The sequence below is a fragment of the Ranitomeya variabilis genome, chromosome 7, assembly GCF_051348905.1.
Source record: "Ranitomeya variabilis isolate aRanVar5 chromosome 7, aRanVar5.hap1, whole genome shotgun sequence".
Classification (NCBI taxonomy): domain Eukaryota; kingdom Metazoa; phylum Chordata; class Amphibia; order Anura; family Dendrobatidae; genus Ranitomeya; species Ranitomeya variabilis.
This window is the reverse complement of record NC_135238.1, coordinates 238,372,449-238,400,160: the sequence shown is the minus strand read 5'-3', so window position 1 is coordinate 238,400,160 and position 27,712 is coordinate 238,372,449. Positions and strand designations below refer to the sequence as shown.

At 46.0% G+C, this 27,712-nt stretch overlaps 1 protein-coding gene across 3 annotated transcripts; it reads right to left on the bottom strand.

Moving 5' to 3' along the window:
• Positions 1–4,087: 4,087 nt before the first annotated feature.
• MRAS (muscle RAS oncogene homolog) lies at positions 4,088–27,074 on the bottom strand. Of its 3 annotated transcripts, none has more exons than XM_077273265.1 (6): positions 26,740–27,074; positions 11,069–11,280; positions 7,326–7,479; positions 7,021–7,120; positions 5,695–5,774; positions 4,088–5,402 (listed from the first exon to the last, which is right to left on the bottom strand). In XM_077273265.1, exons 2-6 carry the CDS (start codon positions 11,259–11,261, stop codon positions 5,303–5,305), a joined length of 627 nt encoding a protein of 208 aa, XP_077129380.1. In that variant the 5' UTR covers positions 11,262–11,280; positions 26,740–27,074; the 3' UTR covers positions 4,088–5,302. The 3 variants fall into 3 exon arrangements, with proteins under 3 accessions (XP_077129380.1, XP_077129378.1, XP_077129381.1); XM_077273263.1 differs by lacking the exon at positions 26,740–27,074 and adding an exon at positions 12,679–12,872; XM_077273266.1 differs by lacking the exon at positions 26,740–27,074 and adding an exon at positions 12,324–12,848 and having other exon boundaries at positions 11,069–12,194.
• Positions 27,075–27,712: the final 638 nt, after the last annotated feature.

Here is a 27,712-nt window from a genome sequence, read left to right as displayed (position 1 = left end):
GAGCCGTGTATCTAATCCTTTCCTGTGTGATACTGTCTGTTGAGCTGTGTATCTAATTCTCTCCTGTGTGATACTGTCTGCTGAGCCCGTGTATCTAATCCTCTCCTGTGTGATACTGTGCTGAGCTGTATATCTAATCTTATCCTGTGTGATACTGACTGCTGAGCCGTGTATCTAATCCTATCCTCTGTGATACTGACTGCTGAGCCATGTATCTAATCCTTTCCTGTGTGATACTGACTGCTGAGCCGTGTATCTAATCCTATCCTGTGTGATACTGACTCCTGAGCTGTGTATCTAATCCTCTCCTGTGTGATACTGACTGCTGAGCCGTGTATCTAATCCTTTCCTGTGTCATACTGACTGCTGAGCCGTGTATCTAATCCTATCCTGTGTGATACTGACTGCTGAGCCGTGTATCTAATCCTCTCCTGTGTGATACTGTGCTGAGCCGTGTATCTAATCCTATCCTGTGATACTGACTGCTGAGCCGTGTATCTAATCCTCTCCTGTGTGATACTGTCTGCTGAGCCGTGTATCTAATCCTATCCTGTGTGATACTGTCTGCTGAGCCATGTATCTAATCCTTTCCTGTGTGATACTGTCTGCTGAGCTGTGTATCTAATTCTCTCCTGTGTGATACTGTCTGCTGAGCCGTGTATCTAATCCTCTCCTGTGTGATACTGTGCTGAGCTGTATATCTAATCTTATCCTGTGTGATACTGACTGCTGAGCCGTGTATCTAATCCTATCCTCTGTGATACTGACTGCTGAGCCGTGTATCTAATCCTTTCCTGTGTGATACTGACTGCTGAGCCGTGTATCTAATCCTATCCTGTGTGATACTGACTGCTGAGCTGTGTATCTAATCCTATCCTGTGATACTGTCTGCTGAGCTGTGTATCTAATCCTCTCCTGTGTGATACTGTCTGCTGAGCCATGTATCTAATCCTATCCTGTGTGATACTGTCTGCTGAGCCGTGTATCTAATCCTTTCCTGTGTGATACTGTCTGTTGAGCTGTGTATCTAATTCTCTCCTGTGTGATACTGTCTGCTGAGCCCGTGTATCTAATCCTCTCCTGTGTGATACTGTGCTGAGCTGTATATCTAATCTTATCCTGTGTGATACTGACTGCTGAGCCGTGTATCTAATCCTATCCTCTGTGATACTGACTGCTGAGCCATGTATCTAATCCTTTCCTGTGTGATACTGACTGCTGAGCCGTGTATCTAATCCTATCCTGTGTGATACTGACTGCTGAGCTGTGTATCTAATCCTCTCCTGTGTGATACTGACTGCTGAGCCGTGTATCTAATCCTTTCCTGTGTCATACTGACTGCTGAGCCGTGTATCTAATCCTATCCTGTGTGATACTGACTGCTGAGCCGTGTATCTAATCCTCTCCTGTGTGATACTGTGCTGAGCCGTGTATCTAATCCTATCCTCTGTGATACTGACTGCTGAGCCGTGTATCTAATCCTCTCCTGTGTGATACTGTCTGCTGAGCTGTGTATCTAATCCTCTCCTGTGTGATACTGTGCTGAGCCGTGTATCTAATCCTATCCTCTGTGATACTGACTGCTGAGCAGTGTATCTAATCCTATCCTCTGTGATAGGCTGCCATCACACTATCAGTATTTGGTCAGTATTTTACATCAGTATTTGTAGCCAAAACCAGGAGTGGAACAATCAGAGGAAAAGTATTATAGAAACACATCACCACTTCTGCATTTATCACCCACTCCTGGTTTTGGCTTACAATTACTGATGTAAAATACTGACCAAATACTGATAGTGTGATGGCAGCCATAGTCTGCTGAGCCGTGTATCTAATCGTTCCCAGACAGAGCCGCTCTTTTGCTCCAGGGATCCGGTGTTGAGAACATCACGTTAAGCAGCAGTCGCAGCATTGATTATTTGTAACAGGATCAAGTTGAGAAGCTGAAAGTATCTTCCATGTGGAGCTCTGCAGAAACAACAGCTCCCCAGAGGCTGCAAATAACATCACCCATGGATTTCACTGCTCATCCTTCATTATTATATATGGTCTCAGTCAGTGACTGAAAAATGAAATAGGATCTGAAAGCATTAACTACCCCACTAGACTTTCCAGGACCACCCTGCACTTCAACCACCCCCAAATCTATGTGATGCAAATTAAATATGAACAACATGAAAACAAGACCTAAGTTATTACTTATGTTAGACAAGCTTTATATACACTCCTTTTCTTTTTCCTTATATATTAACCTGTAACCAATAACTACTATAATACTGCCCCTATATACAAGAATATAACTACTATAATACTGCTCCTATGTACAAGAATATAACTACTATAATACTGCTCCTATGTACAAGAATATAATTACTATAATACTGCCCCTATGTACAAGAATATAACTACTATAATACTGCTCCTATGTACAAGAATATAACTACTATAATACTGCCCCCTATGTACAAGAATATAGCTACTATAATACTGCCCCTATGTACAAGAATATACTATAATACTGCCCCCATATACAAGAATATAACTACTATAATACTGCTCCTATGTACAAGAATATAACTACTATAATACTGCCCCTATGTACAAGAATATACTATAATACTGCCCCCATATACAAGAATATAACTACTATAATACTGCTCCTATGTACAATAATATAACTACTATAATACTGACCTCTATGTACAATAATATAACTACTATAATACTGACCTCTATGTACAAGAATATAACTACTATAATACTGCTCCTATGTACAAGAATATAACTACTATAATACTGCTCCTATGTACAAGAATATAACTACTATAATACTGCCCCTATGTATAAGAATATAACTACTATAATACTGCCCCTATGTACAAGAATATAACTGCTATAATACTGCCCCTACGTACAAGAATATAACTGCTATAATACTGCCCCTATGTACAAGAATATAACTACTATAATACTGCTCTTAAGTACAAGAATATAACTATTATAATACTGCCCCTATATACAAGAATATAACTACTATAATACTGCTCCTATGTACAAGAATATAACTACTATAATACTGCCCCTATGCTCAAGAATATAACTACTATAATACTGATCCCTATGTACAAGAATATAACTACTATAATACTGCTCCTATGTACAAGAATATAACTACTATAATACTGCCCCCATGTACAAGAATATAACTACTATAATACTGCCTCTATGTACAAGAATATATCTACTATAATACTGCCCCCTATGTACAAGAATATAACTACTATAATACTGCCCCTATGTATAAGAATATAACTACTATAATACTGCTCCTATGTACAATAATATAACTACTATAATACTGCTCCTATGTACAAGAATATAACTACTATAATACTGCCCCTATGTACAAGAATATAACTACTATAATACTGCCCCCATATACAAGAATATAACTACTATAATACTGCCTCTATGTACAAGAATATATCTACTATAATACTGCCCCCTATGTACAAGAATATAACTACTATAATACTGCCCCCTATGTACAAGAATATAACTACTATAATACTGCCCCCATATACAAGAATATAACTACTATAATACTGCCCCTATGTACAAGAATATATCTACTATAATACTGCCCCCATATACAAGAATATAACTACTATAATACTGCCCCCATATACAAGAATATAACTACTATAATACTGCCCCTATGTACAAGAATATAACTACTATAATACTGCTCCTATATACAAGAATATAACTACTATAATACTGCCCCTATGTACAAGAATATAACTACTATAATACTGCCCCCATATACAAGAATATAACTACTATAATACTGCCCCTATGTACAGGAATATAACTACTATAATACTGCCCCATGTAGAGACATATATGAAGTGTTGGTTCTTCCTTGATCCGAGCTGCTGCCTCTTTCTCGGTAACACAGGACTCCGGAGTCTTGAAGTTGATGTTTTCTTTCTCTGCTCCAGATTCTTTTTTATTATCAGATTCGTGCTATAAATAGTGGATTCCTTTAACCTCTTGGATTTGGAATAAGCGGCGACACTTTCCCCCGATGCAGATGCTTTTTCTGTTTTATTCCCTAGAAATAAGTTAATACATTCACATGGAAAAAAAAAAAAAGAGTAAAACACCAGTCAGTGGAATTACATCTGTGTCCATTTTTCCCACCGTCTCGTAACTCTCATCGGATTTTGTGTCTCACTAAAACGCTACTTGACAAGTCCTCATACAAATTAAAATACGCAAGGAAGAAAAGGGCCTTTTCATTCCTTCTGGCCTGGCTTGGCCCGGGGCCAGGGTTTGACACATTGTCTGGGGTTCCCAGCCAACTGGAATGTATTCTCCCTCCCAAAATTCCTATTCATTTCAGATGGGCTGGTTAACCCTTGAAGCACTGGCCTATGGCTTGCAGAACATTGGGTAAGCACCAGAGTCACAGGATAAGCAGTTTCTATTAAAAAAAATAATAAAAACAGTGATTTATGGCTGATTCATTGGAAAATGCCTTTTAAATAAAAAGATATAAAAACAAATCCTCCAGTGGTCCAGGTCCCTAGAAAAGAAACTAAGTTTGTAATCGCGGCTGAGACCATGTAACGTAGCACCAGGATGGGCGGCTCGCTCCAGAGGGTTTCTGGTGGGCACAGACGTCCTGCTTCTCCTGGGGGATTGTGGGTCTGCGGTGAGCAGCAGGGTCGTTGCCCCCGGTCGGTGTCTTCCAGCTCTGTTTCTTACAACACTGAAGTGTGTATGATCCTATTTATTGTTACATTTTTCCCCATGGTGGGGGGGGGGTTCATGATGAGAAGTGCCAAATAATTAAAAAGTGCAACATATTTTTTTGTGTGTGTTGTGGCACTTTAAGACCAGCAGCGGTGTGCGCTCTGGCCATGCAGTGGTTAATGCAGGGATCTCAGACCTTCTCCCCATTCGGCAGCCAAATGGCTCCAAGCCTTAAGGGTCCAACTCCTTCCTTCTTCCAATGAGGGGGGAAAAAAAAGTTCATTCCTGCCACAAAAACTTCAAAGAAATGTACCACATTATAGAGGAATAACTACATCCACACTCCAAGAGGTGGACGAGGGGGTCTCAGTCTGTCCAGTTAGGGGGCATTGTCCACCACCTCTGGTCGTGACGAGCGCTGACCTGCCCAGACATCGTGGGCGCAGCCCTAGCATCAAGTATTGGATCTGGCAGCCCCCAGGTCCCTGCGGGTACAGGACGGGCAGTGCTCATGCTCGGCAGTTCTGGCACTGCCCAGGTGTCACAAGATCACACAGAACGGCCGGTGAGTACCCGTCCCGCGGTCGCCTCGCCACTTGGTGTTCCTCTTCTGCTTGTGATTCTTCTCTGGAAGCTGCTGCCTGTGAAACATTGTAACAGAATTAAAGTTTAACATTCTACTGCATTGATACTTTATTGTTTCACTAACTTCTGTCAATGTGATAACGTCAATATTGTGGTTTGGCTGCTGCAGCAGTGATGGAACATGGTAGCCATCATACAGTAAAATGCTACAGTATAAAGCATGGAGGAAGCAGAAACCATCAAATGTCTCATGGGAAGAAGTACGGTAGCAAAGATGGGGAATGTGGCAATGAGAACAGGGCTGAAATCATCATCATCATCATCATCTATGTAATGAGCGCATCTTACCTGATCACCCGGACGAGGTCGTGGAAGGCTTTGTCCACGTTCTGAGGTGGATCCTTGGCACTTGTTTCAATATAAGGAATCTGGAATTGAAAGAGAAGAAGAAGATTCTAAGCGAGAGAGAGACATTGACTTCTACTTTCAGGAAAATAGAAAACAAGCAACTTTACAAATTGTTTACATCTAAAAGTCCTTTCTCGTTTGGAACACAATCCATCCCCCGGGTAGATCCTGCATCTATCTACACCATAATCCTTGCTCGTATTGAAAATGTATGTATTTTAGCAAGAAAAAGGTAATGCACCATCTACTTCACAAGTTTAGGATCTCTGCTTGTTGTCATGCAATGGAAAGAGATCAACAAAGCTCTCTTGAAAAGTGGTCTGCAGCAGCTTCCAATTTTATGTGGCAGAGTTTGAGGGGGCTTGTGCTGCAGGCAGTAGTGTCACAGCCAGACACAGGATTGTGGAGGGGGCTTGTGTTACAGGCAGTAGTCTCATAGCCAGACGGAGGATTGTGGAGGGGGCTTGTGCTGCAGACAGTAATCTCACAGCCAGACAGAGGATTGTGGAGGGGGCTTGTGCTGTAGACAGTAATCTCACAGCCAGACAGGATTGTGGAGGGGGCTTGTGCTGTAGACAGTAATCTCACAGCCAGACACAGGATTGTGGAGGGGGCTTGTGCTGCAGGCGGTAGTCTCACAGCCAGACACAGGATTGTGGAGGGGGCTTGTGCTGCAGGCAGTAGTTTCACAGCCAGACACAGGATTGTGGAGGGGGCTTGTGCTGCAGGCAGTAGTGTCACAGCCAGACACAGGATTTTGGAGGGGGCTTGTGCTGTAGACAGTAATCTCACAGCCAGACACAGGATTGTGGAGGGGGCTTGTGCTGCAGACAGTAATCTCACAGCCAGACACAGGATTGTGGAGGGGGCTTGTGCTGCAGGCGGTAGTCTCACAGCCAAACACAGGATTGTGGAGGGGGCTTGTGCTGCAGGCGGTAGTCTCACAGCCAAACACAGGATTGTGGAGGGGGCTTGTGCTGCAGGCGGTAGTCTCACAGCCAGACACAGGATTGTGGAGGGGGCTTGTGCTGCAGGCGGTAGTCTCACAGCCAGACACAGGATTGTGGAGGGGACTTATGCTGCAGACAGTAATCTCACAGCCAGACACAGGATTGTGGAGGGGGCTTGTGCTACTGGCAGTAGTCTCACAGTCAGAGGATTGTGGAGGAGGCTTTTGCTTCAGGTGGTAGTCTCACAGCCAGACACAGGATTGTGGAGGGGGCTGCCCCTGCATTTGCACAACACTTTATTTCGTCCTGCACTTACGTTGTGTTTTACTGCCATCTCTTTTCCTTGCTCACTTGATATTTTCCTTAAGTGCATCAGATCAACTTTGTTTGCAACTAAAATCATTGGGAAAGATTCTCTGAAACAAGAAAAAAAAAAAAGACAAAATAGCATCCAAATCCTGACTGACAGCCTACATGTACAGTTGTACCATCCCTTTACATCTATAGCACTCCTATAGAACTCCATCCCTTACATCATAACGTTTGACAGCTAAAAGGGATTTCTCGGGATGTAACAATTCTCCCTGCCCCCAACAACCGGCTGCTGCTCTCCGTTCTTACCTGTCTTTGACCCTGAGGATGAGTTGATGAAAACGATCCACGTGTTCGAAGCTCGCCTTGTCCGTGACCGAGAACACGATGAGGAAACCATCGCCGGTCCTCATGTACTGCTCCCTCATGGCGCTGAACTCCTCCTGGCCGGCCGTGTCCAGCACTGCACCAAGAAAAGGAAACGCCGCTAATTACATCCAGTCTAAAAATATTTATTATTTTATTTTTTGCATTTGTTATTATTTTTCCACAATTTAGGATTATTATTTATTTATTTACAGAATCTCCAATAAGATTCTCACGACTTTAGATTATTCCTCCCCCAGGACCGGGCCCAACCTCCACGTACACCGCCACTAGCCGCCAACTACGCCACTGCTGTGACGTGATGACAAATACTATGGAGTGTCAGCATTTCTTGAAAGGGTTTGATACATTGTCTAGGAGATAGAAATCAGTTCTTCCCCCATGCTTTACCCTGCAGCGTTACACCATTTAAGCACAGTTATTTTTAGTGACTCCAGCTCATCTCATTGACAAATGGAGTCTGAAGTAGCCAGAATTCTACATGTTCATATTGTCTCAGTAGATGCCCAGATTGCTGCATTCTCTCCTCTCCATCCTTTACACAATTAGTGCACAATTATTATTTTAGCTGCATTGTCTAATAGAGACTGAAGCAGCCTAAATACGGTCTCATCCGTGGCCCAGCTTGCGGCTCTATCACCCCATGCTTTACACTGCAGCTTGGCTTGATCAGATTGGCTGCTGTGATCTGCTTATACACAGGAGGTCAGTGTGAGACGATATCATATAAGAGCAAAGACAAAAAGGTCACAGACCCCAAGAAATATGCTGAAACATGAGGTGTTGTCAGGAAGGTCGGAGCACTGGTGCAGCCTAAGCTCCATTATTCAGAGCAGAGGGGGTTAATGTGGGATTTTGCGCCTTATTTTACCCTTTAGATCACATCAGAGTCTGGCCTGCAGGGTGAGTATATTTGGCCCACAGCGCCGGACAGGACCTGCACCTGGTATCACACTTTCAACTATATTCATTAATGGAGAAAGAAGCGCCAGCTGACTCTTCCTCCTCCTCCATCATTCTGCCTCGGTGTCTGACGTGTCACCGCAACGAGTCGTCATTGCAGATGTGCAGAGAATCTGAAGCCACCATGAAGAGAGCGGAGTACAGGGGGAACGGGCAGAGGTTTTTTTTTGTTGTTGTTTTTAATTGTGGGGTCCATTCTGTATGGAGGACTATGTGGGGCCATTATACTGTACAGAGAACTATGCAGGGCCATTATACTGTATGGAGGGCTATGTGGGGCCCATTATACTGTACACAGAACTATGCAGGGCCATTATACTGTATGGAGGGCTATGTGGGGCCTATTATGCTGTACGGAGAACTATGCAGGGCCATTATACTGTATGGAGGGCTATGTGGGGCCCATTATACTGTACAGAGAACTATGCAGGGCCATTATACTGTACAGAGAACAATTCAGGGCGATTATACTGTATGGAGAGCTATGCAGGGCCATTATACTGTATAGAGCATGATGCAGGGCCATTATACTGTATGGAGGGCTATGTGGGGCCCATTATACTATACGGAGAACTATGCAGGGCCATTATACTGTATGGAGAACTATGCAGGGCCATTATACTGTATAGAGCATGATGTAGGGCCATTATACTGTATGGAGGACTATGTGGGGCCTATTATACTGTATGGAGCACAATGCAGGCCCATTATACTGTATGGAGGGCTGTGTGAGGCCCATTATACTGTACAGATGACTGTGGTGCCATTATACTGTACGGAGAACTATGCAGGGCCATTATACTGTACAGAGGGCTATGCGGGGCCATTATACTGTACGGAGGGCTATGCAGGGCCATTACACAGTATGGAGAACTGTACAGGGCCATTACACTGTATGGAGGGAGAGCTATACTGGGCCATTATACTGTACAGAGAACTATACAGGGCCATTATACTGTATGGAGGGCTATGCGGGGCCATTATACTGTACGGAGGGCTACGCGGGGCCATTATACTGTACGGAGGGCTACTTTGACTTATAGTTGGAGGATCATACTGTGATGGGGTCACCATAGGGACATTATACCATGAGTGTGAAGGTTACTGGGGGGGATACTTGTGTTTTCATCACACTATTATCTGTGTTATTCAAGGTTTTTTATCCTTTGTCATTACATATTTACATTAGGCCATCTGCTTTTTACTGCTGTGGCATAACATACTATACTGTTCCAATATTTTATTCTAAGATCTACTAATATGCACTTTGTTCGTGGGACAAACATTTTAAGTTTGTTTCCTTATGAGAAACTTCATATTTATATGTAATCAGGAAAAACCTCCTCAATTGTAGACAATCTTTAAATAAATATCAAGATTAAAAGCTTGGACTAAGTCGTGGCCAATTTTGGCCCCTGTGTATTTGTTACGTTCCTGCTGCAGATGGATCAGATCCTTCCGTTCGGCTCTGGATATTACACAATCTGCAGCACAGGCGGCTCTTTACTTGCCAGCACAGGTCACCGCAGGGTGCGGCCGGACTTGTGATGACGTATTAAGGAGCGGTTGTGATAAAAAGGAGAACTTACAAATGTGAAACTGACGGCATCTTGGCATGTTCACCTTATAATGAACAGCAGACTTAACCCTCTCAACGCTGAGCTGGTCTCCCCATCAATGCGGAACACCCTGCAGTCAGCGTCATCCCAAGGGCAAACTCACATGGTAGTCAGGATTGAAGTTTTTCACATAGAGGCACAGTCACCTCGGCCGCCGGAGGCACAGCCACCTCGGCCGCCGGAGGCACAGCCACCTCGGCCCCCGGAGGCACAGCCACCTCGGCCCCCGGAGGCACAGCCACCTCGGCCCCCGGAGGCACAGCCACCTCGGCCCCCGGAGGCACAGCCACCTCGGCCCCCGGAGGCACAGCCACCTCGGCCCCCGGAGGCACAGCCACCTCGGCCCCCGGAGGCACAGCCACCTCGGCCCCCGGAGGCACAGCCACCTCGGCCCCCGGAGGCACAGCCACCTCGGCCCCCGGAGGCACAGCCACCTCGGCCCCCGGAGGCACAGCCACCTCGGCCAGTAGCCACACTGACAGCTTGTCAGTCACCGCCCCTGCCACACGGCTCTCACTGAAGCTCTGTACATATGTTCAGAAATGCAGAGATCTTATACTCCAGTCCCTCCCAAAGCTGTCACCATCGCAGTACTCCCTGGTTCAGGGTCAGGACGCACTTCTGGGGATGCGGAGAGTTCCACATCGGCCTCCAGTCTTGCAGAAAGCATCGTTTTTGGAAAGTGCTGATGGATTCTGGGTGACTGCCAGCAGAACGGAGAACGCAGCTTTGGGTGTGACTAGAGTACAAAACATGATGCAACTCAAAATCAGCGCAAAACATGTAAAGAACAAGTGAAACTCCATGCTGCCGACTGCTGTACACCCCGTGGAGCATGTTCTTCTCTGCACACACACAAATCTGCAAACGGTTTCAGGACACTTTGGGATTGAAGCTTTGAAGGCGCCAATATCATCCTTTGCACCGATTACGTAATGGATCACATTTTGATGGAAAACCCTATGACAACCCCTCCAGAACCATCACATTCTAACAACTATCCACCTTCAAAGGCAAATCCCCCCGAATTACCAGTTGCCCTCTAGGACGCCTGCCTCAGGATTGGGGTCACTGTGCTCTCACCGTCTAGGATGGCCCACTGTCCGTCGATCTCCGTGTGCTTCAGGTAGGAGTCCTCTATGGTGGGGTCATAGTCCGGCACAAATATCTTCTGGAAGAACTGGATGGTGAGCGCGCTCTTCCCCACGCCCCCGTCGCCCACCACCACCAGCTTGTAGGTGGGCAGGTTGTCGCTCAGGACAGCGCTGGTGGCCATCTTGTCCTCAGTGCGGTTCCTGCAGAGACCGAGACCATTAGTCACAGTGTGAGAAGCCGGATGCAGATGGCGGAAAGGGTTAAAGGAAAATTACACAACGCGACTGCGAGAAACGGCACAAAGACGATGAGATCCGCGGCTCCTGGTGAAAGCCGTGACCCCTGCCCAATTACCGGGGCATTACCCTAATGTGAGGGGACTCAGGCCTCAGGGACGGGCGCGTTCTCACAGCGCAGGAACCAAAAAACCCGCAATCTGCCTGCGCCGTGTGAACACGTCCTATTTCTATTGTGGTCGGGATCTTTACAGATCGTCAGGAAAACCTGCAAAAGACAAAATTCATGGGGACAAGTAAGGGATCGATGGAGGCTCACAAATAGAGCAAAGTTACTGGCTATCCTGTGCCTCCCTATACCGCTATAACGATGGAGGGTCCGCGCCACAATCACGATCTGATTCCCTGCAGCGCCCCCACAGGCATAATGAGGCATTACACCATTCTCAGCCACATCAATGGCTTGTCTGGGTAAAGCAGGAAAGGAAAAGTCTTCCAGAGAAAAATCAACGTCGTCCTTATTCTCCACTCTTCCCAAAAGAAAATCCTCAATGCCGGACCCCATCAGTTAACTCAGAAAGCCTAAAAGGAAATTGTCCCCCATTCTCGAACTTCTGATATCTGGGAGTGCGGACACCCGAAACTCTCAGCAGAGCGGAGGTACCGTACGTATGCTCGACCTCCGCTCCTTCCGTCTATAAGTGCTGGAGAAAGCCGAGTACAGCGCCCCATGGTGGAGTATACACCGCACCGCTCCATCTATTGTCTATGGGACCAATGGAGATCGCAGAGAGCTGCACTTGGCTTTCTCCAGCCGTCCCATAGACAGATGCCCAAACCTCTGATATCCTGGGATAACCGGACCCATCGCCCACAGCCTGGCCGACCTCCCAGTCACACAAACCTCTGATATCCTGGGATAACCGGACCCATCGCCCCACAGCCTGCCCGACCTCCCAGTCACACAAACCTCTGATATTCTGGGATAACCGGACCCATCGCCCCACAGCCTGGCCGACCTCCCAGTCACACAAACCTCTGATATCATAGGATGACCGGACCCATCGCCCCACAGCCTGGCCGACCTCCCAGTCACACAAACCTCTGATACCATAGGATGACCGGACCCATCGCCCACAGCCTGGCCGACCTCCCAGTCACACAAACCTCTGATACCATAGGATGACCGGACCCATCGCCCACAGCCTGGCCGACCTCCCAGTCACACAAACCTCTGATACCATAGGATGACCGGACCCATCGCCCACAGCCTGGCCGACCTCCCAGTCACACAAACCTCTGATACCATAGGATGACCGGACCCATCGCCCACAGCCTGGCCGACCTCCCAGTCACACAAACCTCTGATACCATAGGATGACCGGACCCATCGCCCACAGCCTGGCCGACCTCCCAGTCACCAGGTGCCCATGGGTTAATGCTCCATCCATGAGCGAGCCGCACCGAATTCCACACGGACCATCAAAAATTCTTCAGACGCTCATTCCCAGAGAAGCAATTCTTGTATCTGTGGCAACGTGTGATGTCTAAATGGCTTAATCCCATTACACCCCCTCCTCTACAGAAGGAAAATCACAGCGGCAGAATCTCCGATATCTGAACATCTCACCCCAGAAACATGAGAATATTCTGATACAAGATCGACGAGACCCCCGAGGTGAAGAAACACCACGGCCCCCCCATGTGTCATCACAATCCCTCACAGAAGTCACAAGTTCTACTCTCGTCTCTAGAATATCAGAACGAACAATTAGGAAAACACCTGATCAGGAAGATGGAAGATGACGAATCTCACAGAAAGGTGAAGCTGCAAAACCTGTGGTCAATCCGATATAATACAGGAGCAGCAACGAGCCGATACTACGAGAGCGCGAAACGCCCAAGTCACAGGTCAGACATCCCTGTACCAAGACAACGCAGGAAACTGCAGCAGTATTATAGTAGATATATTATTATACATAGGAGCAGTATTATAGTAGTTATATTCTTGTACATATGGAGCAGTATTATAGTAGTTATATTCTTGTACATAGGGGCAGTATTATAGTAGTTATATTCTTGTACATAGGGAGCAGTATTATAGTAGTTATATTCTTGTACATAGGAGCAGTATTATAGTAGTTATATTCTTGTACATAGGAGGCAGTATTATAGTAGTTATATTCTTGTACATAGGGAGTAGTATTATAGTAGTTATATTCTTGTACATAGGAGCAGTATTATAGTAGTTATATTCTTGTACATAGGAGGCAGTATTATAGTAGTTATATTCTTGTATATAGGAGGCAGTATTATAGTAGTTATATTCCTGTATATAGGAGCAGTATTATAGTAGTTATATTCTTGTACATAGGGGCAGTATTATAGTAGTTATATTCTTGTACATAGGGGCAGTATTATAGTAGTTATATTCTTGTACATAGGGGCAGTATTATAGTAGTTATATTCTTGTACATAGGAGCAGTATTATAGTAGTTATATTCTTGTACATAGGAGCAGTATTATAGTAGTTATATTCTTGTACATAGGGGGCAGTATTATAGTAGTTATATTCTTGTACATAGGAGCAGTATTATAGTAGTTATATTCTTGTACATAGGGGGCAGTATTATAGTAGTTATAGTCTTGTACCTAGGGGGCAGTATTATAGTAGTTATATTCTTGTACATAGGGAGTAGTATTATAGTAGTTATATTCTTGTACATAGGAGCAGTATTATAGTAGTTATATTCTTGTACATAGGAGCAGTATTATAGTAGTTATATTCTTGTATATAGGAGGCAGTATTATAGTAGTTATATTCCTGTATATAGGAGCAGTATTATAGTAGTTATATTCTTGTACATAGAGGCAGTATTATAGTAGTTATATTCTTGTACATAGGGGCAGTATTATAGTAGTTATATTCTTGTACATAGGAGCAGTATTATAGTAGTTATATTCTTGTACATAGGAGCAGTATTATAGTAGTTATATTCTTGTACATAGGAGCAGTATTATAGTAGTTATATTCTTGTACATAGGGGCAGTATTATATTAGTTATATTCTTGTACATAGGAGCAGTATTATAGTACTAAAGTGGCCTCTTTGACAGTTTTCTGGAGAATGTGCTGTAGGAATCACAGGGTACAGGTTATGATGTTTTACACCCAAGTTGTTCGTATCCAGGTATTGTTGATAATGCTCCTGCATTTTCCTACTGTATGGATCGGCGTCTCCTTCCCGTTACTTTCTTTGCTTCCAGGCTCCGCTCTCTGTATTGGAGTGGTGCTTTATGCCGCTCAGCAGCTGTCAGCATGAAATGGCCTAATTCACTTCCGATTCACGATCTAAGAATGAAATAGCTAAAAAGCCGAAAGTGTGAGTGAAAGATGCTGAAGGATCAGCCGGGGGAAGGAGGGAGAAAAATAAAATGTGTGAATTGTTAATGAACCGTTTACACCACCTCCTCTATCCATTAACCACGGACACTGCTGATCGGGTTTCACACCAATAATTCATATTAATGTTACTGGAGATTGACCACAAACTGACAGATACCACAACCAGGTCTACTCCATATTATATGCCTCATAACATAGACTGGAATACCAAAGTGTCTATGAAAGGTGGGTCCAATCTAGGATGGGGAGAGGGTGAAGGGGTGTGTAACCAACACTGCTGCATTATACCCCAGAGCTGCACTCACTATTCTGCTGGTGCAGTCACTGTGTACATACATTACATTACTGATCCTGTATTATTTTGCATAACGCCTTTAAGTTGTTAATTATATCTGTCCTCAAACTTAATAACCAGCAGAATGGTGAGTGCAGCTCTGGAGTACAATGCAGGATCGGTTAAGAATAAGTAATGTATTTAACAGAAGTCATCCGCTCAATGAGGGTCTCCATCACTATATTATGCTGCTCTCAGATGGGGGAGACAAACATATGGTGAAATATAACGGGGGACACAGATTTATGAGATTCTTCCATGGGATTTACAGCACTTGTGACCGTGCGCGTTTAGTGACGGTGAATCTCGCACTCGCTATTTTTGCCCCTCTCCCTCTTTAGGTCGCAGTCTCGCCCTCCTCCATCTCCTTCACACGAGCCCTCGCTTCGCTCTGAATCCAGATATTCGGCCCAGATCTGAACGCTTCTTTCCAGCCGCCCGAGATCCTTTCAACAATCAACTGGCACAAATGTTAATTAGATCTCGGGGAGCTGGATGTTCTGATGGATCGTGAAGAGAATGGCGCTAATTGCTGTCTGCCAGCGAGATGCGGAACATTAACCCTCTCCTGGCCTGTAGAGGAGGCCACATGGCAGCACCGCCTCGGAACCAGCTGGCGACATTCCGCCACTGCACATGTGCTCAGTATTCTTCATGTGACACAATGTAGCAGGCTGCAGCCATCACAGCGCAGGTCGTTACATCTTCAGATAACTCATCTTACATTGCATCACGATTGCTCCTGTCACATCCAGAGCTGCTGCACAATTTACCTTTATATGTATTTGCAGATGCTGCTTGTTCACTGGACGGAGGGTGCTCAGCGGTGGAACAGGTCATTTCTCTTGTGACTACAGCTCTAGAAGGGACTAGAGGATGCGACTTTACACTCCGTCCACCTGATATCATATACAGACCTTACATCATTTTTAAAAGGCACATTTAAAGGGAATCAGCCACTCTGTCTCTGCTGTTATTAGCAGCAGGATGTAGGGGCAGAGACCCTGATGTCATCGTTGTGTCACTTTCTGGGCTCCTTGCTGCAGTGTGCATAAATCCTTGTGTTCTCCCGCTGCAGATCTAGCAATTTCTTGAATGCTGAGTGGTGTATAACCCCACCCTTACCTCTGATTGACAGCTCTTGTACACAGTGCATAGGCAGAAAGCAGCCAATCAGTGTTAAGGGAGGGGTTATACAGAGGTCATAAAATAAAACTGCAGCAAGCAGCCCAGTAAATCATACATCGCCGGAATCAGGGTCTCAGTCTCTACATTATGCTGCTCCGAGATGGGAGGGGGCACAGCCGGCGGGGGGGGGGGGGGCAGCACGCTGTTCAGCCGCCTGGCGGTCCTACCTGGACACTCTGCTGGATTTGCATTCGTGGTTTATGTACCCAACACTGGACATTTCATGTGTGGACGCAGAAGCTCATTGTGGAGACTGAAGAGTTAACAGTGTAAGTGGTTATTACCGGGTAGGCAACGTATTCCCCATCCACAGGATAGAAAGCCTGCAGTTCTTGGGGGAGAGACTGCCGGACCCCACTGATCACGGGAACAGTTCTCTGACATGCACTGCTACAATGGAGCGGTGGTTGCACACATGCACCAAATCTATAGGGCTGGATGTGGGGGTCCCAGTAATCGGACCCCCAGGAATCAACAATTTATTGCCTATCCGGAGGCCATGTGCTCATTTGCCTCTTTGCAATAACCCTTTCAGGATGAATTCTGCCAAGTAGATTGTCTATTCTAGTGGTCTCCAACCTGGGGCCTTCCAGCTGTTGAGATACTACAACCCCCAGCATGCTCTGAGATCTTGAATGGCCGAGTTACCCAATAACAGACTTTGGGCGACAACCAAAAAACAAATGATCGTTAGGATCTTCCTGTGTCAGTCTTTACTGTTGTATAAGAATTCTAGTCGGGAACCAGGAGGCCCAGGATGAGCAGAATCCACCATACAGAACAGTTGTGCAGAGCTTGGACTCATGTTCATAGAAACGGGAATATGAAAACATCACATAAACCAGAGATTGCTATGCAAGGAATGGTGAGGATGTGGCGGCAGCGCCAACTGTCAGCTCCTCGCCCAGCACTGGGGTCCGGCCTAAGAGGGACTAATTATAGCGGCTCCCTAATAAAAAGATGGAAGGTATTCACTAAAAATAATGGCGTCTGCTGAACGCAGGACAAAGCAGGTGATAAATACGGCAAGCGGTTATAGGACCCCAAACACTATAATCGGCCATCCGCAAATCATGGCAGCCACCGACAGCTCCGTGTCCTTATACCTGGGGGCCCAATATAAAACTGGCAACACAACAGGAGACAAAGAAAACTACAGAACGATCAGAAGGCAGCGACAAGGGCAAAAGTATACTGTACTGATATCAGCCCCTCTTATAACGCTCCAGTACTGATATAACCTCCAGACATTACACCATATGTGACTGATATCAGCCCCTCTTATAACGCTCCAGTACTGATATAACCCCCAGACATTACACCATATGTGACTGATATCAGCCCCTCTTATAACGCTCCAGTACTGATATAACCTCCAGACATTACACCATATGTGACTGATATCAGCCCCTCTTATAACGCTCCAGTACTGATATAACCCCCAGACATTACACCATATGTGACTGATATCAGCCCCTCTTATAACGCTCCAGTACTGATATAACCCCCAGACATTACACCATATGTGACTGATATCAGCCCCTCTTATAACGCTCCAGTACTGATATAACCTCCAGACATTACATCATATGTGACTGATATCAGCCCCTCTTATAACGCTCCAGTACTGATATAACCCCCAGACATTACACCATATGTGACTGATATCAGCCCCTCTTATAACGCTCCAGTACTGATATAACCTCCAGACATTACACCATATGTGACTGATATCAGCCCCTCTTATAACGCTCCAGTACTGATATAACCTCCAGACATTACACCATATGTGACTGATATCAGCCCCTCTTATAACACTCCAGTACTGATATATCCCCAGACATTACATCATATGTGACTGATATCAGCCCCTCTTATAACGCTCCAGTACTGATATATCCCCAGACATTACATCATATGTGACTGATATCAGCCTCTCTTATAACGCTCCAGTACTGATATAACCCCCAGACATTACATCATATGTGACTGATATCAGCCCCTCTTATAACGCTCCAGTACTGATATAACCCCCAGACATTACACCATATGTGACTGATATCAGCCCCTCTTATAACGCTCCAGTACTGATATAACCTCCAGACATTACGCCATGTGTGACTGATATCAGCCCCTCTTATAACGCTCCAGTACTGATATAACCTCCAGACATTACATCATATGTGACTGATATCAGCCCCTCTTATAACGCTCCAGTACTGATATAACCTCCAGACATTACACCATATGTGACTGATATCAGCCCCTCTTATAACGCTCCAGCACTGATATAACCCCAGACATTACATCACTGATATCAGCCCCTCTTATAACGCTCCAGTACTGATATAACCCCAGACATTACATCACTGATATCAGCCCCTCTTATAACGCTCCAGTACTGATATAACCCCCAGACATTACACCATGTGACTGATATCAGCCCCTCTTATAACGCTCCAGTACTGATATAACCCCAGACATTACATCACTGATATCAGCCCCTCTTATAACGCTCCAGCACTATTAGGGGCTTCTTCTATGTTGCGGAGCTGAAGGTTTCTCGGATGTTACACAATATATTGATTATCTGCCCTTGGTTTTGGCCGGGGTCCTGCACTTCACAATTATCCTGTCTGAGGAAGGAGAAGACCAGGAATCCCCCCTTGTGTGATAATGATGGGATCACCATGGAGACCCCGATCACCGCTCCCGCATCACTGTGAAAACAGAAAAAAAAAATATGAGATGGAGAGGAGGCGAAGAGGAGGAGGGGGGTGATGAAGATGAAGATGAAGATGCCTCTCCTTCCATCCCTCACTGTATAAAGTAATGGATACATAGTAACCACTGACCAGGGGGCACAGTCCACAGCCACAGACCCGGATGGATGCTGACTTTAATGGGTATTTCTCAGGGTCCTGGTATTTCTCAGGGTTCTGGCATTTCTCAGGAGGAATAACACTGATACATTGTAGCACAGGATCAGGACAGGAGGAGATTTGGGCTTCCCCCAGTTTACGTCACATCAGACGATCCGGGCTGATGTATTGTAACAAACCTTCAGCTGTGAGATTACGTCAGCTGTGAACCTGCTCCCTCACTGACATCAGTGATCACAAATGGAAACGTGAAGTGTATTAGAGAGTTACAGACCTCATGTCAGTTATACAGAGATTCAGGGACCAGAGAGGTAAATAGGCAGGAAGAGTCCGGGCTCAGACACAAGGGGTTCTTCTTCTACACAAAAACGATTCAAGTGTCAGAGTACGTGATCACATTTCTACCTTTGGAGTTTCAGAACTTTCTTGTATGCAAAAAAAACAAAAAAAAAACCCCTAGCCCAAATTACTGGAGAATGCTCGACTTTCTCCCATCAGTCAGTGATAAACAGACAATACAGACGGCAGCCCCCACAGACCGCCAGCCCCCACAGAACGCCAGCCCCCACAGACCGCCAGCCCCCACAGACCGCCAGCCCCCACAGACCGCCAGCCCCCACAGACCGCCAGCCCCCACAGACCGCCAGCCCCCACAGACCTCCAGCCCCCACAGACCACCAGCCCCCACAGACCGCCAGCCCCCACAGACCGCCAGCCCCCACAGACCACCAGCCCCCACAGACCTGCATTGGTGACAGATCTGTGACTTATCCATACTGGAGACATCCAATTCCAGGCTTTTGTGTTTTTTTGTCGCAGGACCCTTGGCGGCCACACCTGACCCCTCTCCCTTGTGCAGGGCTGCGATGTAGAAGTGTCCCATAGGGACCAGCGTGTAGCCGGTGAAGTATTAGGGCAGTTTCACAAGGGCGACATTCATGGTCCCAGTCCCTGGAGAACCACGTGGGACCAGCTGCAGCCTCCTGGGGAAGATACTGTCCAGCTCGGGTGTAAGACCCGCGGACGCTCCGCACATCGCAGTCTAAATTCTTGGACCATGAATGTTACACGTGTGAAATCTGGTTATATGGACTTCAGTCCGCAGGTCATTAGGTCCATGACTGTCCGGCCGCTGTGCCGGGGGGAGAACATGCCCTTCATTCCTCCCAGGAGTCGCCGGCCTCAGTCACACTGGGGTGCGCAGAGCGGCTGTGTACAGTGACTGTCAGCAGGTGCAGGCAGTGTGATTGACAGATGACTCTACAACGCATCTGTGCACAGCGCAGTGTCAGCGTGCAGACAGCCGCGCTCATAATGCAGGGAGCGCTGCCACAATCCGCTCCCTGCTGCCTTCCCTTTGGCTGAAACCTGGCGGCTGCCGGTTGGAAAATAGTTAATTTTCTCCCAGTAGCCGCGCTTTCAGTACAGCGGCCGGACTGCTTAGTAACGCTGCTAATCTGCAGATTAACCCCATATATGCAGGTTTAGAGCATTCATGGACATGACAGGTTCCCACCCTGCTCACACAATGCACTTGGGATACTTTAAAGGGCCACTGTCACCCCCTCCAGCCGTTATAAACTAAAAGAGCCACCTTGTGCAGCAGTAATGCTGCAGTCTAACAAGGTGGCTCTTTTAGTTTTTGATTCAGTTATTCCCTCAATAAAGCATTTTAAAATTTGTACAAAATAACCTGTCCTTAGACCTGGAGGCGGTCCGAAGCTTCCTCGGTGAATCTGCCAACGGCCGTCACTCTTCTCTTCTGGGGATGTGGTCGCCGCCCCCTGCGCGCTGTTTCTTCTTAAATCCGATGCCTGCGCTGTGTGTGCCTGCCTGGGGCAGGCGCAGTCTTCATTGTCCGTCATAGGTCAGACGCAGGGTGCTTGACTGCGCCTGTGCGGGCAGTGCGGCCACCCTGTTGCTGAATCCCCGCCCCGTGTTATTCATTATGCACAGTGCGGGGCTGGGGTTCCTGGGCATGCGCACTGCGCTGTTCAGACGCTCCCCAGGTTCCCCGCCTTCCAGCGTTGCCGTAATATACAGGTTTCCTTGCCAGCGTTTGGAATAAAGCAGCCGCAAATAACGCTGGAAGGTGGGGGAGCGTCCGAGATGGGGGAGCGCATGAACAGCGCAGTGCGCATGCTCAGGAACCCCAGCCCCGCACTGTGCATAATGAATAACAGTGCGGGGCGGGGATTCAGCAACAGGGTGGCCGCACTGCCCGCACAGGCGCAGTCAGGCACCCTGCGTCTGACCTATGACGGACAATGAAGACTGCGCCTGTCACAGGCAGGCACGCACAGCGCAGGCGCCGGATTTAAGAAGAAACAGCGCGCAGGGGGCGGCAACCACATCCCCAGAAGAGAAGAGTGACGGCCGTTGGGAGATTCACAGAGGAGGATTCGGACCGCCTCCAGGTCTAAGGACAGGTAGTTAGGGCAAATTTTAAAACGCTTTATTGAGGGAATAACTGAATCAAAAACTAAAAAAGAGCCACCTTGTTAGACTGCAGCATTACTGCTGCACAAGGTGGCTCTTATAGTTTATAACGGCTGGAGGGGGTGACAGTGGCCCTTTAATGGGATTTGCCATATACCTGGTAAAAATTAAGCAATTTTACATTGTTTTCAGAAAATGTGGCAAAAAACAAAAACAAAACAATAACGCATTGTGTCAATTCGACGTTTGTCTGTTTCTACCTGCGCCTGCAATATATATTACTGCCGCCCATTGTGTGGGGGCAGCAGCCGACGCTGCGGGGTTATCAGATGCTGCATGGGGGGCAATTATGAGATTAATTGTGATCAATGTTACTTCCTATGAGAAGTCAGAACAGAGGAGTCATCAAGAATCTGACCTGCATTAGACTAGAGGGATTATATGGCAGCCTGTACCCGATACCTGTACATATACCATACATATACCATACATATATACATATACCATACATACATCATACATATACCATACATATACCATACATACACATACCATACATACACACACATACCATACATACATATACCATACATACATATACCATACATACATATACCATACCATACATACACCATACATACATACACCATACATACATATACCATACATACATATACCATACATACATATACCATACATACATATACCATACATACATATACCATACATACATATACCATACATACATATACCATACATACATATACCATACATACACCATACATACATATACCATACATATACCATACATACATACACCATACATATACCATACATACATACATATACCATACATACACCATACATACATATACCATACATATACCATACATACATACACCATACATACATACACCATACATACATATACCATACATATACCATACATACATACACCATACATACATACACCATACATACATATACCATACATACATACACCATACATACATATACCATACATACATATACCATACATACATATACCATACATACACACTGGAGTGTAGCAGTGGGGTTTACAATTTAGGCTCCAGTGTTGGGACTCGTTATCTCACACGTTAGGGAATTGCTAGTAATAATCATAATATATCTGCCAAAATCAATCCTTGTTGGAGTGAAAACAATTTAACGAGAGGTATGAATATTTCTTACATTTCACGACGAGCTTACACTGCTGGCGCCATCTCCGTCATACGACGCCCCGCAGAGCAGCAGATGATGACGCCGTGTCCCTGCGGCCGTATGACAGGCACTTCATGTAGTGTCATCACCTGCTCACAGCGCTGCAATAAACGGGCCCAGCCTGCACTGACACATTTTGTATCAGTTTTGTTCTGATACAAATTAACAGAATCTTAAATCAATTATTTTACCTTTTTTTACATACGGTAATATGTATCAAAAACAACTAACCTCAGGTGCGATTGCCGCCTTACAACCCATTAAAAGTTTTTAAGCCTAGTATAAAAGATACCAATGACCCCCATTATCCTTTGTAATAGGATTTGTCATTTTTACTTATCAGATTTAAGGCAAAGTGTGGAAAAGCAAGGATGGCAAAGTGTAGGGAGCGTTCCCACACAGCATTGTTTCCTGCAGGAAAGACGCAGTCTATGGTCTGTAAAATGCAATGTAAAATAAACTAATCTTTGAGGCTTTTTTCACCTCATTGGGGAACAACTGAAGTAAAAATTCAGAAAGAATTTACTTGCAGCGGGTCTTTTTTTTGTTTGTTTGTTTTTTAATCCCACTACAGGTGAATTTTAGAAATTCCATTTACTTTACTCTTATTGTAAGATGAGCAGAAGATAAAAAAAAAAGGCAACACAAACGCTACATGTGAAAAAGCCCTTGAGTTCCCGCAGATCTACTCCTTTCTATTATACAGGTAATATCTGTCTGCAATCTGAAGTCATCCAGACATTTGGATCCTCGGCTGGGAATTATTGGGAATCTTAATCCATAGACATACACAGATTACACTGTGCGGAGAGAACTACAGGTCACAGTAAATGGGAGTCCACAAAGCAAGCTCTGTGCAGGCACTGAATCAGCAGGGAGCACGTGAATATTATATAGATTTTATTATACATATACGTCTTTTAAGATAAAATATAGATGGAACTGTATTGGATTTATGGATATTTGAGGTTATTGTGAGGGAGATCGAACAGTCCTCCCTGCTGGAGCAGAGACTGTATAGGACAGAGGGGTCCGGATCCGCTCCCTTCAGGCCTCTGCCCCTACAGTTAGGCTATGTGCACACGATGCGGATTTAGTGCGGATCCGCAGCGTTTTTTTCCGCACAGAAACGCTGCAGATCTGCAAGTGATTGAGGGTATGTGCACACGTTCAGGTTTTTCCGCGATAAAAACTCATTAAAAACGCATATTTTCTGTGAAAAAAACGCATTGCGGTAAAAAAAGCAGCATGTTCATTAATTTTGCGGATTTTCCGCGTTTTTCCCGCTATTCTATGCATCGCGAAGAAAAACGTGAAAAAAAAAAAAAACGCATGCGGATTTCTGGCAGAAATGTCCGTTTTTTGTCAGGAAAATTTCTGCAAGAAATCCTTACGTGTGCACATAGCCTTACAGTACAATGTAAATCAATGGCAAAAAAAAAAATGTTGTGCTGATGGTGCGGAAAAATCTGCATGGAAAACGCAGCAGATTCAAAAAAAGACCATGTCAATTCTTTGTGCAGATCTGCTGCTTTTCTGCACCTATTCCATAATAGAAATCTGCAGGGAAAAAAAGGAAGAAATCTGAACAAAAATCTGCAACGTGTGCACATACCAAAAAAACAAAAAAAACAGATTCTGACCTGCGTTTTCTGACACGAAATGCAGAATCTGCACAGAAAATTCCACAGTCAAATCTGCAACGTGTGCACATAGCCTTAGGGCCTTTCAAGGTCACATGATTTTTTTAAACTTAAAATCCTGTGTTTTGTAATCCCGAGACCTCGTTACATAATTTCTGTTTATCCAGCACTTAGCACAAGTGAATTTCTAGATTCTGGAACAGATTTTTATGACGATTGCAAGTCTACAGTAACAAGTGTTGCGCCCGATGAGATGGCGGCATTGCTTGTATCGACCTCCTCTGCTGTCGCGTTGCGGCTTGCGAACTACTGCAACAGATCACAAATGTTTCAAAATGTGTCAGATTTTCTATTGCTGGTCGCAAGTCAAACACGACTCACTTGTTACAAGTCACATGCGACTGCACCGCGCCAGCGACTTGTCTGTTTCATTTACAGCACATCAGGGCTCTAATATTGTGGCACGAACGCAAATCGCAGACAAGTTGCACAGATGTTTTTAGTTGTGCAACTTGTCTGAAAATGGTTTTAAAATGTAGCCGCTCTCACCCAGCTGTCCGGGATTGTGGCGGTATCTTCATTCCATTGAAGTGAATGGGGCTGGGCTGTAATACAACAAACCACCAGTTGACAGGTGTGGCGCTGTTTTGGGAAGAAAGCAGCGGAGATTTCCAAACCTTGCTCTTTAGAACACATAGACTCCGTATCGTTTTGCGCCCTGTATTGCAATTTTTACATTCTAAGATACAGGACTCTGCCTTGTTGGCCAAACAGAAAGTGAAGGAAGAAGCGCCCATTCCTTCCACCCACAAGAACAGTTTCTGAAGAGTTCCCTCACCACAAACTTTTTCCTTATTCGACAAAAGTTAATTACTGCAAAAAAGTGGGAAAATTGGTCCCCTCACCCCCATTCTTCATTCTGGTGGGGGGTCCGGTGTCGAAACCAAACAGACCGGACACGACTAACAGAAAACTGTCACGTCATGCTACAACCGGCAGAATGAGTGAGCACGTTACAACCCTGGCCCTGGTCCCTGGGCTACAACATGACTGACTGGACCAGGAGCTGGTCCCTGGGCTAAAACATGACTGACTGGACCAGGCGCTGGTCCCTGGGCTACAACATGACTGACTGGCCCTGGCGCTGGTCCCTGGGCTACAACATGACTGACTGACCTTGGCGCTGGGCTACAACATGACTGACTGGCCCTGGTGCTGGTCCCTGGGCTGGAACATGACTGACTGGCCCTGGTGCTGGTCCCTGGGCTGGAACATGACTGACTGGACCAGGTGCTGGTCCCTGGGCTGCAACATGACTGACTGGACCTGGAGCTGGTCCCTGGGCTGCAACATGACTGACCGGCCCTGGTGCTGGTCCCTGGGCTGCAACATGACTGACTGGCCCTGGTGCTGGTCCCTGGGCTGCAACATGACTGACTGGCCCTGGTGCTGGTCCCTGGGCTGCAACATGACTGACTGGACCTGGTGCTGGTCCCTGGGCTGCAACATGACTGACTGGACCTGGTGCTGGTCCCTGGGCTGCAACATGACTGACTGGACCTGGTGCTGGTCCCTGGGCTACGACATGACTGACTGGACCTGGAGCTGGTCCCAGGGCTGCAACATGATTGACTCCGACATCACCCAGCACAATGTGCAGCACTACAAGTCCCAGTCTGCCCCGTGACAAGAAATTCTTAGTAGGTGGTTGGACAATGCACGAGACCTGAACATATATGCAGTTCATATATTAATGTGACAACAGTCCCATGTAAATTGCTACCAGTCCCTAAGAGAGAGAGACATATAGATATAGATATATATTTTTCTCAGTTTCTAATAGAACGTCCGGCCTAGAAGAGACGTCGCAGCAGCTCAGACAAGTTCTGACCATAGAGATCTGATTTCCAATCTTGAGAAGTTTATATTTAGATTAAGCAGAAAAAGAAAAACAAAGAAAGAAAATAAACAAAAAATCCCCAAGAAACTAAATATTAACCCTTTCATAGGTCACTCCATGGTCTCCGGAGGACTCCTCTTTGGGGGATGTAGTGGGGGTCTGGTTAACCCCTGCAGGCCTGGGCAGAAGCACCACGAGACCCCAGTGACTCTTCTCCGCAGACTCTGGGCCTGGTGGTCTCAGACCCCCCCACCACCCCAGGGATAGGGAGGCTTAGATCTGGCAGGGACAGGGTTAAAGGCTGATGAAGATGAGATCACTGCAGATTCCTTTCCCCCATCCCCTGGTATCTGTGCCCTGTTACATGGGACTGCTGCCTGTACTCACCAGCTGTGGCCCCTGGCCGGCTGCTCTCACTTCATGCTGTGCCAGCCCCGGGGTCTCTGTGTCCCCCAGCCCCTGCTGCTGCCGCTGCGGAACCTCTTCAATAATCCAATGCTCCCAGCTCTGCTCACCATTCTTTATATTGCAACAGCTGATGCTAAAAATAGCGGCTGCCGGGGGAGGCGCCGCCGCCTCTGATCCCGCTCCGCAGGTCTATTCTTTAGTTTAGTCATTTTCTGCTGTTATATGATACAAAGTTTCATCTTTATTCTCCATTAGAATGTGAACACACTTAGATCATAGATCCGTACAGTGAAATAACAGCATGCGGAATGCTCACCCCCCCTCCAGGACACAATGGACTCGTCCACAAGCTGAGTCCTCAGAATGTTGCTCTTAAGGTGGACTGGGTCTGGGACTGACTAGAAGCCTCTGTGAGAGGAGGAGGAGGCCGGATTCTGGGGGTCTGGGGCAAGTATTACCGTAATTGGGGGTTTGGCAGAAACGTGTTGGATTTGGGGATTTAGTTACTGGGGTGGAAGAATAGGAGACTTTGAGCCTGGACTTCCTTAAGAAAACCACTCCTTACATGGGGCTGGTTAGCTGTCATTCTTTGGTGCTCCCAGTCCTGTTATCATGGGGCTGCCCAGCCCTGAGCTGCCTGCTGGGTGCACACAATAACGATGGCTCCTGGTCATAGTGTGACTCAGATCCTCCCCTGATCACCTGGAGTATGTATGACATGGCAGGAAACAGTGTGACAATGCACAGGTCACCCCCAACAGATAAAGCAACCCCTGGAAACTGATGCTGGACCCCAATATTAGGAACATCGCCCCTGCGCTGAGCAGCACTCGCTGCAGAGATTTGCCATCATTATTACTAGGATTTTTAGGCACCGCTATGGACACGTTAAGTGGCCCTTCTGAATTCTAAGTAATTGTAACATTGCAGCTAATATTATCCTGAAGGGGTT

Coding starts and splice junctions, on each gene's coding strand:
- MRAS (XM_077273263.1), bottom strand. CDS start 12,767: ATGGATGGAGCATTAACCCATGGGCACCTGGTGACTGGGAGGTCGGCC. Junction 7,480..11,068: donor ACAGTGGGCCATCCTAGACG/GTGAGAGCACAG, acceptor TTCTTGGTGCAG/TGCTGGACACGGCCGGCCAG. Junction 5,403..5,694: donor GACCTCGTCCGGGTGATCAG/GTAAGATGCGCT, acceptor AATGTTTCACAG/GCAGCAGCTTCCAGAGAAGA.